Source organism: Hemitrygon akajei, chromosome 4 (genome assembly GCF_048418815.1).
Source record: "Hemitrygon akajei chromosome 4, sHemAka1.3, whole genome shotgun sequence".
NCBI classification, from domain to species: Eukaryota; Metazoa; Chordata; class Chondrichthyes; order Myliobatiformes; family Dasyatidae; genus Hemitrygon; species Hemitrygon akajei.
In genome coordinates, this window is record NC_133127.1 from 196,457,851 (window position 1) to 196,471,875 (window position 14,025).

The window sequence follows — 14,025 nt, forward strand, 5'->3', positions numbered from 1 at the left end:
CATTGGCAGTAGCCAAAAAAGCTATTGCAGTGACTTGGAAATCGGATACATATCTAAGTATAGATCGTTGGAAGAACGAAATTTATGGCTGTATTCCACTTGAAAAAATCACTTACAATTTAAGAGATAAATATGAAACATTTTTGAAAATTTGGCGCCCTTATTTACAAAAGACAGGATTAAATATATAGGTGCTCCGAAGATGAAATAATTGGTTACTTGGGGAAAGAAATAAATGCATACACCAAAGTTATTACGAACTCCGTGGAGCGTGTGGGGATCTTCCAATATCCAGGCATTCCTTTTTTTTTTTCTCTTTCTTTTTTTTAGGGATGTTAGGGGGGAGGGGTTAAGGGGAGGGGGGCTGGGTAACATTTTTTTTTCTCATACACTTTTATTTTGTAACTATTTGAAAACAATAAAAAAAGTTTAAAAAAAAATAAAGGTTTCAAAGTTTACGGGGAGAAGGCAGGAGAATGGCTTTGAGAGAGATAATAAATCAGCCACGATGGGTGTATCAGGATGCACAGTAGCATAGAGGTTACAGCAATGTTTTACACCGAACAGGGTATAAATCCTTCTGGTGTCTGTAAGGCGACTGTAAGTTCTTCCTGTAACCACGAGCGTTTCCTCCCACATTCCACAGATGTTAGTGACTTGTGAGCATGCTATGTTGGTGAAAAGCGTGGCAACAGTTGCTGGACTGTGGATCACTGACACACAACAATGCATGTCACTGTATGTTTTGATGTACATGTGACAAATAAAGCTAATCTTTAAACAGAAGGGTCTGTAAAAGGGACAGGTTACTGGAATTTGGAAAATTCACTGCAAGTGCCACTGGGTTGAACACTCTCTGGATGGAATATAAAGGTGCTGTTCCTCTAGTCTATAGATTAGGGGACCGTTTTGTGGATCACCTTTCCTCCATTCACTGCAGAAGGCGGGTGCTCCCATTTTAATTCCACTTCCCATTCCCATTCTGACATGTTGGTCCACAGCCTCCTCTACTGTCATGAGAAGTTTGGAGGAGCAACACCTCATATTCCATCTGGGTTGTCTGCACCCTGACAGCATGAACATCGGCTTCTCTAACTTGAAGTAATTTCTACTCCCTCTCCGTTTCTCTTTTTCTATTGCCACATCTGGTTTCCCGCTCATCTCTTCTCCTCACCTGCCCATCAGCTCCCTCTGATGCCCCTCCTCCTTCCCTTTCTCCCATCTTCCACTCTTCTCTCCGAACAGATTGCTCTTTCCCCAGCCCTTTCCCTCTTCCAGCTATCACCTCTCAGCCCCTTACTTCATCCCTCCCTCCACCTACCTGGCTTCCCTTATCAACTTCCAGCCTGTCCTCCTTCCCCTCTTCCCACATTCGTATTCTGTCTTCTACCCCCTTCCTTTGCAATCTGGAGGAAGGGTCTCCACCCAAAACCCTGACCTCCAGAACTGTGTGTGTGTTGCTCTGGTTTGTGTTCAGCCTAGTCCTGGCTGGAGAGGAGATGACACAGAGAGACCCAGAACCTTTGGGAAAGGCTGAAGCTGAGGGTGTTAAGGAGCCGATGTAGGATTTATGAGTGGAAAAGCGAGCCTAACTTTAGCGGACGGTCTGAGACCTCTGTGTGATGCTGGTGGTCAAAGTCTCATTTGCATCTCTGCAGCCAGCTTACCGTAGGATTCATAACCGTCCACTGACTTGACAGTTAGGAGGAGATGCTGGTCCTGGAGATATTCGATATCTGAGAGAATTGGCTTCAGCTGCAAAACAAAGCGTATTTCTGATTCGACAACAAGTTGTGAAATGCATTTATAATCCAATATGATCTGTTGTTACACACACAACGTTGCCACTTTATTGGCTACCTCCTGTACCTAATAAAGTGGCCACTGAGTGTATGTCTGTGATCTTCTGTTGCTGCAGCCCATCCACTTCAGGATTTCATGTGTTGTGCATTCAGAGATGCTCTTCTGCACAGCACTGTTGTAATTTATGGTTATTTGAGTTACTGACGCCTTTTTGTCAGCTTGAACCAGTCTGGCCATTCTCCTCTGACCTCTCTCATTAACAAGGTGTGTTCACTCACAGAACTGCTGCTCACTGGATTTTTTTTGTTTGTTTTTTTGCACCATTCTTTGTAAACTCCGGAGACTGTTGTGCGTGAAAATCCCAGGAGCTCAGCAGTTTCTAAAATACCCAAACCACCCCATCTGGCACCAACAATCATTCAACAGTTAATGTCACTTAGATCACATTTCTTCCCCATTCCGATGTTCGGTCTGAACTTCCTGACCATGTCTGCATGCTTTTCTGCATTGAGCTGTGCCACATGATTGGTTGATTAGGTATTTGCAATAACGAGCAGGTGTACAAGTGTACCTAATAAAGACCCTAAGACATAGGAGCAGAATCTGCTCCGCCATTCAATCATGGCTGATTCTTTTTCTATCTCCTCCTTAACCGCTGTTCCTGGCCTTCTCCCTGTAACCTCTGATCCACTTCCAGTCAAGAACCTATCAATCTCTCCCTTAAATACACCCAGTGACCTGGCCTCCACAGCTGCCTGTGGTAACAAATTCCACAAATTCACCACCCTTTGGCTAAAGATACTTCTCCGCATCTCTGTTTTGAAAGAGTGACCCTCTATCCTGAGGCTGTGCCCTCTTGTCCTCAACTCTCCCACCATGGGAAACATCCATTCCAGATCTACTCTGTCTAGGCCTTTCAACATTCAACAGGTTTCAATGAGATCCCCCCTCATCCTTCTGAATGCCAGTGAGTACAGACCCAGAGCCATCAAACATTCCTCATATGATAACCCTTTCATTCCTGGAATCATCCTTGCGAACCTCCTCTGGACCCTCTCCAATGCCAGCACATCCTTTCTAAGATGAGGGGCCCAAAACTGTTTACAATACTCAAGGCGAGGCCTCACCAATGCCTTATGAAGCCTCAGCATCACATCCTTGCTCTTGTATTCCAGACCTCTTGAAATGAATGTTAACATGGTATTTGTCTTCCTCACCACCGACTCGACCTGCAGGTTAACCTTCAGGGTGTTAAAATAGCCAATGAGTGCAGCTAGAACATAGAACAGTTCAGCATATTATTGGCCTTTCAGCCCACAATGTTGTGTCGACCTTTTAACTTAAGCTTACTGTATTTAAATGACCTTTTAATTTACTATATAGAGGGTGCAGAGGAGATTTACAAAGATGTTGCCTGGATTGGAGAGTGTGCCTAATGAGAATAGGTTGAGGGAACTTGGCCTTTTCTCCTTGGAGCGAAGGAGGATGAGAGGTGACCTGATAGAGGTGTATAAGATGATGTGTGGATAGTCAAGAGGCTTTTTCCAGGGCTGAAACACCAACACGAGGGGGCTTAGTTTTAAGGGGCTTGGAAGTAGGTACCGAGGGAACGTCAGGGGTAAGTTTTTCACACGCAGAGTGGTAGGTGTGTGGAATGCACTGCCGGCAGCGGTGGTGGAAGCGATACAAGAGGGTTTCTTAAGAGACTCTTAGAGAAATAGAGGGCTATGTGGTAGGGAAATTCTAGGCAGTTTCTAGAGTAGGTTACACAACATTGTGGGCTGAAGGGCCTGTAATGTGCTGTGGATTTCTGTGCTCTGTTAAACCAAGATCAAACTAACTCTTCCCTCCCACAAAGACCTCAATTTCTTTCTCATCCCTGTGCCTATCTAATGCAGGGGTTACCAACCTGGTATCCACAGACCACTCGGTTAATGGTAGGGCTCCATGGCTTAAAAAAGGTTGGGTACCCTTGCCCTGATGTATTTGACTCTATCACCACCCCTGACTATGTGATCCACGCACCCACTTATAACATCCCCCTTATACTTTCCTCCAATCACCTTAAAATTATGCTGTTCATATTAGCTATTTCAGCCCTAGGAAAAAGTCTCTGGCTGTCCACACGATCTCTGCCTGGTGTCTTTAATCCCATCTGTTGCTGGGGTGTCAAAGACTGCCTGCCACGTTTCCGACAGTCACTGTGTTACTGACCTCTGCAAATCCAGGGGTCTAAAACACCTTCCACTAAGGCTGTTCACCTTCACACTAACTGAGCAGGAGGTTATAGGCAGAGAAGAGGTCCTGCAGAAACAGACAGAGTTCTGTTTGAGTTACCGTTGGGAGCTGCCTCGATGACCAGCCAACTTTCAGGAAGTTCATGTTGTCGCTATTTTGCGTATCATTTTCTGAACTTTTCTTGAATTCTGAAACACAGTGGGTTGTGGCAATGTTATCGCTCAGTTCAAAAATCAAGGATTCGAGATTGTTTAATGTCATTTCCAGTACACGAGTACTGGAAATAAATAATTGTTAGTCTAGATCCGATGCAGCACAAAACAAAACACAATAAAATTAAACACAATAATAAAAAAAACTCAATAAATATAAATACATAAGATAGCTTACATACACCGATTGATTGTATGTCCATAAAGTGACACTAGGCACAGGAGTGTCTGTACACAAGGTGACTCTGACAGGAAATGATGAAGTAGTGGTGGTTGGGGGTGTGGAGGGGTGGGTTAGTGGGTGGAGGTGTTGATCAGCCTCACTGCTTGGGGAGAGTAACTGTTTTTGAGTTTGGTGGTCCTGAAGTGGATGCTACGTGGCCTCCTCCCTGATGGGAGTGGGACAAACAATCCATTGTCAGGGTAGGTGGGATCCTTCATGATGTTACTGGCCCTTTTCTGTACATCTGTCTTTGATGGTGGGTAGTCTGGTGCCAGTGATGCACTGGCAGTTTTAACTACCCATTGTAGAGGCTTCCTGTCTGTCACAGTGCAGTTTCTGTACCATACAGTGATGCAGCTTGTTAGGAGGCTCTCTATTGCGCACTCGTAGAATGGCGTGAGTATAGATGTGCAAAGTCCAGCTCTTTTCAGCCTTCTCAGAAAGTAAAGGCATTGTGGAGCTTTCCTGATTGCACAGAATGTGTTCCAGGACCCAGTTAGCTCCAACTTTCAGTTCAGGACTGTTAGATGCCAATTTAGAGTCATCAAGGTCAAGTCGTAAAAGACAGATGAGGAGGAATTTCTGTAACCTGTGTAGTTCATCGCCTCATTACATAAGAACGTAAGAAATAGGAGCAGGAGTAGGCCACCTGGCCCGTAGAGCCTGCTCCACCATTCAATAAGATCACGGCCGATCTGGCCATGGTCTCATCTCCACCTACCTGCCTTTTCCCCGTGACCCTTAATTCCCACAGGTGGCTGTGGAGACCAAATCATTGGGTATATTTAAAGTGGAGGTTGATAGGTTTTATGATTAGTAAGGGCATCAAGGGCAGGAGAATAGGGTTGAGAGGGATAATAAATCAAACATGATGGAAAAGTGGAGCAGGCTCGAGCCAAACGGACTAACTCTGTTTCTATGTCTTTTGTCCTTGCCAACCAAGATTCCCAACAGAGCTGGTCCGATTTACCTGTGTTTGTCCCATATTCCTCTAATCCTTTTCTACAGGTGTACCTGTCCAAGTATATTTTAAACACTGTTGGTGTACCTGCCTCAACCACTTCCTCTTCCACTTCCACTTCAGTCCGTATACTTACCTTCCTCTGGGTGGAAAGTTGCCCCTGAAGTTCCTCTGTTTTTTGCCAATGACTTGGATGAAGGTATTGATGTCTTTGTGGCCAAGTTTGCAGATGATACAAAAATAGGTGGAGGGGCGGGTAGTGTTGAGGAAGCAGGGAGTCTGCAGAAGGACTTAGGAGAATAGGTAAAGAAGTGCAGATGGGAAGTGTATGGTCATGCACTCTGGAAGGAATAAAGGCATGGACTATTTTGTATACAGGGGGAGGATTAAAAAAATTAGAGGTGCAGAGGGAATTGGGAGTCCTCATGCAGGGGCCCCTAAAGATTAACTTGCAGGTCGTCAGGAAGGCAAATGCAATGTTAGCATTCATTTTGAGAGATGTAGAATATAAAAGAAAGGGTGTAATGCTGAAGCAAATGCAGAGACTTTAAAAGGCATTGTGGTCAGACTGCACTTGGGAGTACTGTGAGCAGTTTTAGATCCCTTATCTAAGAAAGGATGTGCGAGCATTGGAGAGGGTCTAGAGGAGGCACATGAGAATGATCACAGGAATGAAAGGGTTAATGTCTAAGGAGCATTCGATGCCTCCGGGCCTGTACTCGCTGGAGATTAGAAGAGGGGGAGGAACTTGTTGAAACTTATCCCATATTGAAAGGCCCAGATAGAGTGAAGGCAGAGAGAATGTTTCATATGGTGGGTGAGTCCAGGACCAGAGGACCAGAGAGCACAACCTCACAGTAGGATATTTATTTAGAACAGAGATGAGGAAAAGTTTCTTTAGCCAGAGGGTAGTGAATCTGTGGAATTCATTGCCAAGTTACTGGGCTAATTTAAAGTGGAAATTGATGGGTTTGTGATTAATCAGTGTGTCAAAGGTTATGGGGAGAAGGCAGGAGAATGGGGTTGAGAGGGATAATAAATCAGCCATGATGGAATGGCGGAGCAGACCCAAGATCTTATGATCTAAATCTTTCTATTTTCACCTTTAAACCCATGCACTCTACATAGAACAGTACAGGAACAGGCCACAATATTGTGCCAAAATAACTAAATTAGTAAACAAATGGTCAACTAATCCCTTCTGCCTACTCAATGCCCATATCCTTCCATTTTCCTCACATTCATGTGCCTATCTGAATATCTCTTAATAGTTCCTAATGTATTTCCCTCTAAGACCACCCCAGGCAGTGCATTTCAGGCCCCACATATCTCCATGTAAAAAAAAAACTTGCTCCTCACACCTCGTGTAAAATTACTCCCTCTCACCTTAAATGCATGCCCTCTGGTATTAGACATTTCAACCCTGGGAGAAACATATTGTCAGTCTAGTTTAGCAATGTCTCTCATAATCTTATAAACCTCTATCAGATCTTACTTCTCAAGTTGTTGATTCCTAACGCTGGGAAAAAAGACTGCATGCATTCCCTCTATTATGCCCTTCATGACTTTAAACACGTCCATTAGATCACCCCTCATTCTACCACACTTCAGTGAATAATGTCCTCACCTGCTCAACCTCTCCCTATAAATTAGTCCCTTAATTCCTGGCAACACCCTTGCCAATCTTTTCAATTTAATAACATCTTGCTCAACCTCTCTCCATAACTCAGTCCCTTGAGTCTAGACAGGATGGGTCGGCATGATAGTGGAGCAGTTAGTGGGTCAGTTCCTGCTGCTGTCAGTAAGGAGTCCGTATGTCCGTGACCGCCTGGGTTTCCTCCGGGTGTTACGGAATCCCCCACATTCCAAGGAGGTGTGGGTTAGGGCTAGTAAGTTGTACCGGAAGCATAGCGACACTTGCAGGCTGCCCCAGCACATCCTCGGACTGTGTTGGTCATTGATGCAAAGGGCACATTTCACTGTGTGTTTCGATGTACGTGTGACAAATAAAGCTAATCTAATCATCTTCGCAAATCTTCGCTGCACTTTTACCAACTCAGTGGCATCTTTCCTATAGCAGGGCGACCAAAGCCAAGCACAATATTCTCAGAGTGCCCTCACTGATGTCTTATACAACTGCAGATGCCGAATTGCCAGGGCACATCAAGTTATGGAGGGGGTGTAGATGGGGGTGAGGCGGCGGGTGGGGAAGATGGCTCCCATCGACCGGGATACTCACCCTCCAGGCAGGTGGAATAGAACTCGATGAAGAACTTGGTCCTGCTGGCAGTTTTAACAATGGCTTCAATGTTCTCAAAGTCGATGTAGGCTTGGTCAGATGACTTGGACAGACCTGGATTTAAACAAAAACTAGGGATGAGCGTTAAACAGGAAGATGATTTAGAACTAGCTTCTCCACCCTCTGCCATCAGAGTTATGAAAGGTCCATGAATCCATGAACACTACCTTGGCCGGAATCGGAGATTATTTACTCCCCCCGTCTGACCTGATAACTGCCTTCTTTCTGTCAGTTGCTCACTATTTTGCTCTCTTTTTGCACAATTTATTTATTATATGTTCCTAATGTAATTTATATGGATGATGGGGTGGACAGTAAGGTGTTCCTTCCCTCTGCAGGCCACCCTTGGGCAAGGTGTAGTACCTGGTTAGCAGCACCCCTCCCCACCCCGATCATGGTCACGTGAAACCATGGGAGCAGGTGGTGGATGGTCGTATGAGCAGCTGGTGCATATCACAAGTCCTGGTTGTGCAACCACTGACCCCAGGCAGACAATCTCAGAAAAGCATTGATAATGGCTAGGGCCACCCATCTTGTAAAGACACTGCCCAGAAGAAAGCAATGGCAAACCACTTGTGTAGAAAAATTTGCCAGGAACAAACACGGCCATGGAAAGACCATAATCTGGCACAAAACAAAGGAAGAATTGTAATTTACAGGACCGTATATTTTACACTTTGCTCTATACTGCTCAAGAGGAAGCTACTGACACACTGCAGGAAGCCCTAAACACCGAGAGAGATGGAGATCCTTTACTGCTGCCTTAAACGCCAGTGACAAAACGGTACAAATTTCATGATGTGTCAGTGATAATAAACATGACTCTGGCGATACTGGTGTCTTGTTCTGGGAACATCGTCACTTCCCACACATTTATAGCAATCTCACATGGCTATCAGCTCACCACCTGGAAGAAACTTCCTCCACTTGCCTTCGGGAGTACAGAGGCAAGGTAACTATTAAACCATGGACTCCGCTGGCACACATTATCAAGCACCAGTGCCGGGTGCTCATTATGTAAGCACATACATTAGGGACATTTGAGAGACTTTTAGGCACATGGATGAAAGAAAAGTAAGAGGGCTCTGTGGGAGGGAAGGGTCTGTGTGTTCTATGAGCAGACACAGCCCCCTGGCTGTTTAAGGACCCTTTATTTACCATTCAGAAGTGCTGAACCCATTGCCCAGACCATCATGGTTTGAAAACAGTGGAGGTTTAGTATGGGTATTAAAGAGATGCTGCATTTAAACCACAATGCAGGCCACAGCAAAGCACCAGATGATCAATGATCGAGTTCACTGGAACCACACAATCTCAACTTCATTTCATCAAAGCAGTGTTTCCTCTGACAACACACCAACAATACAGCACCCCCTCTACACCACTCTCTCAAACACTGCAGCAATCCCTCAACACCTCCCACCAGCAATACAACACTCCCTCAACACCTCCCTACGGCAATACAACACTCCCTCAACACCTCCCTACGGCAATACAACACCCCCTCTACACCACTCTCTCAAACACTGCAGCAATCCCTCAACACCTCCCACCAGCAATACAACACTCCCTCAACACCTCCCTACGGCAATACAACACCCCCTCTACACCACTCTCTCAAACACTGCAGCAATCCCTCAACACCTCCCTCCGGCAATACAACACTCTCTCAACACCTCCTTCCGGTAATACAAGGATCCCTCAATAACTCCCTCCAGCAATACAAGGATCCCTCAATAACTCCCTCCGGCAATACAACACTCCCTCAACACCTCCCTCCGGTAATACAACACTCCCTCAACACCTCCCTCCGGCAATACAACACTCTCTCAACACCTCCCTACAGCAATACAACACTCCCTCAACACCTCCCTCCGGTAATACAACACTCTCTCAACACCTCCCTACGGCAATACAACACTCCCTCAACACCTCCCTCTGGTAATACAACACTCCCTCAACACCTCCCTCCGGCAATACAACACTCTCTCAACACCTCCCTACGGCAATACAAGGATCCCTCAACACCTCCCTCCGGCAATACAACACTCCCTCAACACCTCCCTCCGGCAATACAACACTCTCTCAACACCTCCCTCCGGCAATACAACACTCCCTCAACACCTCCCTCCGGCAATACAACACTCTCTCAACACCTCCCTCCGGCAATACAACACTCTCTCAACACCTCCCTACGGCAATACAAGGATCCCTCAACACCTCCCACCAGCAATACAACACTCCCTCAACACCTCCCTCTGGCAATACAAGGATCCCTCAACACCTTCCTACAGCAATACAACACTCCCTCAACACCTCCCTCTGGCAATACAAGGATCCCTCAACACCTCCCTACGGCAATACAACACTCCCTCAACACCTCCCACCAGCAATACAACACTCCCTCAACACCTCCCACCAGCAATACAACACTCCCTCAACACCTCCTTATGGCAATACAACACTCCCTCAACACCTCCCTCTGGCAATACAACACTCCCTCAACACCTCCCTACGGCAATACAAGGATCCCTCAACACCTCCCTCTGGCAATACAACACTCCCTCAACACCTCCCTCCGGTAATACAAGGATCCCTCAACACCTCCCTCTGGCAATACAAGGATCCCTCAACACCTCCCTCCGGCAATACAACACTCCCTCAACAACTCCTTCCGGCAATACAAGGATCCCTCAACACCTCCTTCCGGTAATACAACACTCCCTCAACACCTCCCTCCGGTAATACAAGGATCCCTCAACAACTCCCTCCGGCAATACAAGGATCCCTCAACACCTCCCACCATCAATACAACACTCCCTCTGGCAATACAACACTCCCTCAACACCTCCCTCTGGCAATACAACACTCCCTCAACACCTCCCTCCGGTAATACAAGGATCCCTCAACAACTCCCTCCGGCAATACAAGGATCCCTCAACACCTCCCACCAGCAATACAACACTCCCTCAACACCTCCCTCTGGCAATACAACACTCCCTCAACACCTCCCTACGGCAATACAACACTCCCTCAACACCTCCCTCCGGCAATACAACACTCCCTCAACACCTCCCTACGGCAATACAACACTCCCTCAACACCTCCCTCCGGTAATGCAATACTCCCTCAACACCTCCCTCCGGCAATACAACACTCCCTCAACACCTCCCTCTGGCAATACAACACTCTCTCAACACCTCCCTCCGGCAATACAACACTCTCTCAACACCTCCCTACGGCAATACAAGGATCCCTCAACACCTCCCTCCGGCAATACAACACTCCCTCAACACCTCCCTACGGCAATACAACACTCCCTCAACACCTCCCTCTGGCAATACAACACTCCCTCAACACCTCCCTACGGCAATACAAGGATCCCTCAACACCTCCCTATGGCAATACAACACTCCCTCAACACCTCCCACCAGCAATACAACACTCCCTCAACACCTCCCTCTGGCAATACAAGGATCCCTCAACACCTCCCTACAGCAATACAACACTCCCTCAACACCTCCCTCTGGCAATACAAGGATCCCTCAACACCTCCTTATGGCAATACAACACTCCCTCAACACCTCCCTCTGGCAATACAACACTCCCTCAACACCTCCCTACGGCAATACAAGGATCCCTCAACATCTCCCTCTGGCAATACAACACTCCCTCAACACCTCCCTCCGGTAATATAAGGATCCCTCAACACCTCCCTCCGGCAATACAAGGATCCCTCAACACCTCCCTCCGGCAATACAACACTCCCTCAACAACTCCTTCCGGCAATACAAGGATCCCTCAACACCTCCTTCCGGTAATACAACACTCCCTCAACACCTCCCTCCGGTAATACAAGGATCCCTCAACAACTCCCTCCGGCAATACAAGGATCCCTCAACACCTCCCACCAGCAATACAACACTCCCTCTGGCAATACAACACTCCCTCAACACCTCCCTCTGGCAATACAACACTCCCTCAACACCTCCCTCCGGTAATACAAGGATCCCTCAACAACTCCCTCCGGCAATACAAGGATCCCTCAACACCTCCCACCAGCAATACAACACTCCCTCTGGCAATACAACACTCCCTCAACACCTCCCTCTGGCAATACAACACTCCCTCAACACCTCCCTACGGCAATACAACACTCCCTCAACACCTCCCTCCGGCAATACAACACTCCCTCAACACCTCCCTACGGCAATACAACACTCCCTCAACACCTCCCTCCGGTAATGCAATACTCCCTCAACACCTCCCTCCGGCAATACAACACTCTCTCAACACCTCCCTCTGGCAATACAACACTCCCTCAACACCTCCCTCCGGTAATGCAATGCTCCCTCAACACCTCCCTCTGGTAATACAACTCTCCCTCAACACCTCCCTCTGGCAATACAACACTCTCTCAACACCTCCCTCCGGCAATACAACACTCCCTCAACACCTCCCTCCGGTAATGCAATGCTCCCTCAACACCTCCCTCCGGTAATACAACGCTCCCTCAACACCTCCCTCTGGCAATACAACACTCTCTCAACACCTCCCTCTGGCAATACAACACTCTCTCAACACCTCCCTCTGGCAATACAACACTCCCTCAACACCTCCCTCCGGTAATGCAATGCTCTCTCAACACCTCCCTCTGGCAATACAACACTCCCTCAACACCTCCCTCTGGCAATACAACACTCCCTCAACACCTCCCTCTGGTAATGCAATGCTCTCTCAACACCTCCCTCTGGCAATACAACACTCCCTCAACACCTCCCTCTGGCAATACAACACTCCCTCAACACCTCCCTCTGGCAATACAACACTCCCTCAACACCTCCCTCCGGTAATGCAATGCTCTCTCAACACCTCCCTCTGGCAATACAACGCCCCTTCCACACCATTCCCTCCAACAATGCAGTGCTCCCTCCACACCATTCCCTCCAACAATGCAGTGCTCCCTCAACACCATTCCCTCCAACAATGCAGTGCTCCCTCAACACCAATCCCTCCAACAATGCAGTGCTCCCTCAACACCATTCCCTCCAACAATGCAGTGCTCCCTCAACACCGTTCCCTCCAACAATGCAGTGCTCCTTCAACACCGTTCCCTCCAACAATACAGGGTTCCCTCCAACAATACAGGGTTCCCTCAACACCGTTCCCTCCAGCAATGCAGTGCTCCCTCAACACCGTTCCCTCCAACAATGCAGTGTTCCCTCAACACCGTTCCCTCCAACAATGCAGTGCTCCCTCAACACCGTTCCCTCCAACAATGCAGTGCTCCTTCAACACCGTTCCCTCCAACAATGCAGGGTTCCCTCAACACCGTTCCCTCCAGCAAAGCAGTGCTCCCTCAACACCATTCCCTCCAACAATGCAGTGCTCCCTCAACACCATTTCCTCAGCAATGCAGTGCTCCCTCAACATCACTCCCTCCAGGAATACAGTGCTCCCTCAATAATGTAGCACCCTATCACATTGCTCGCTTAGCCAACACCAGCCTCATTACTGATGCACTGACACAGCAATGTCCCCTCAACTTACTTCCACTCGAACCTCTCAAAGGGACCTGAGCCCAGGACCCTCGGATCCAGAGACCGGAATGTTAGCAAGGGCATGGAATGAGGTGGGTCTACATGTCCGGGGTTCACATTGACCGTGAACTGAACTAGAGGCTCTTCTGGCCCCTCCTTTTCTGTGTTGCTATTTCACGTGATTTTGATCGGGGCAATCTGCAGGTAACTAATGGTACACAGCTAGATTGAACTGAACTGAATATGCCTGGACTCTTTCGAAGACTTTGCAGGTTGGTGTGTTGTTTTATATTCTGTGCTTTCGCTAGGTCTTTTTTGCAATTTGCATGGATTTTTTTGCCCATATGGGGGGGGGGGGGGGGTGGTTTGATGTTTTTCTTTATTTCATGACCGCCTGTTGGGAAGACGAAATCTCAGGGTTGTGTACTGCACACATACTTTGATAATAAATGTACTTTGAACTTTGCTCCCACACTCTCCAGCCAATGTAAACAAACCCACCTTTTTTCGATACAAACTGAGACGTTACACCAACTTCGAAGGTACCGAAGACAGGTGAATGGTCACTTGTCACAATATCGTCCGTGCACCCTGTGGGAGGGAGGAGAAATCTGTGAATACCATCTCTCCGGAAGAGGTTGTTCCCAATGGAACTGATGGGCCATTTCTCATCTCAACTTGTACAGGAATTTGTGTTAGTTTAGTACCATTGAATTAGACTGTTTAATTTATTTCCTTTGTAGCTTATC

At 47.3% G+C, this 14,025-nt stretch overlaps 1 protein-coding gene across 2 annotated transcripts in view; it reads right to left on the reverse strand.

The window, feature by feature from the left end:
• The window catches only part of inppl1a (inositol polyphosphate phosphatase-like 1a), a 202,780-nt gene that overhangs the window by 27,148 nt on the left and 161,607 nt on the right, over positions 1-14,025 (reverse strand). For both annotated transcript variants that reach the window (XM_073044343.1, XM_073044344.1), the window contains exons 19-22: positions 13,778-13,867; positions 7,677-7,790; positions 4,141-4,229; positions 1,668-1,755 (exon numbers count right to left, since the gene is read on the reverse strand). In XM_073044343.1, coding sequence (XP_072900444.1) covers positions 1,668-1,755; positions 4,141-4,229; positions 7,677-7,790; positions 13,778-13,867 — 381 coding nt within the window. The remainder of the gene's footprint in view (positions 1-1,667; positions 1,756-4,140; positions 4,230-7,676; positions 7,791-13,777; positions 13,868-14,025) is intronic.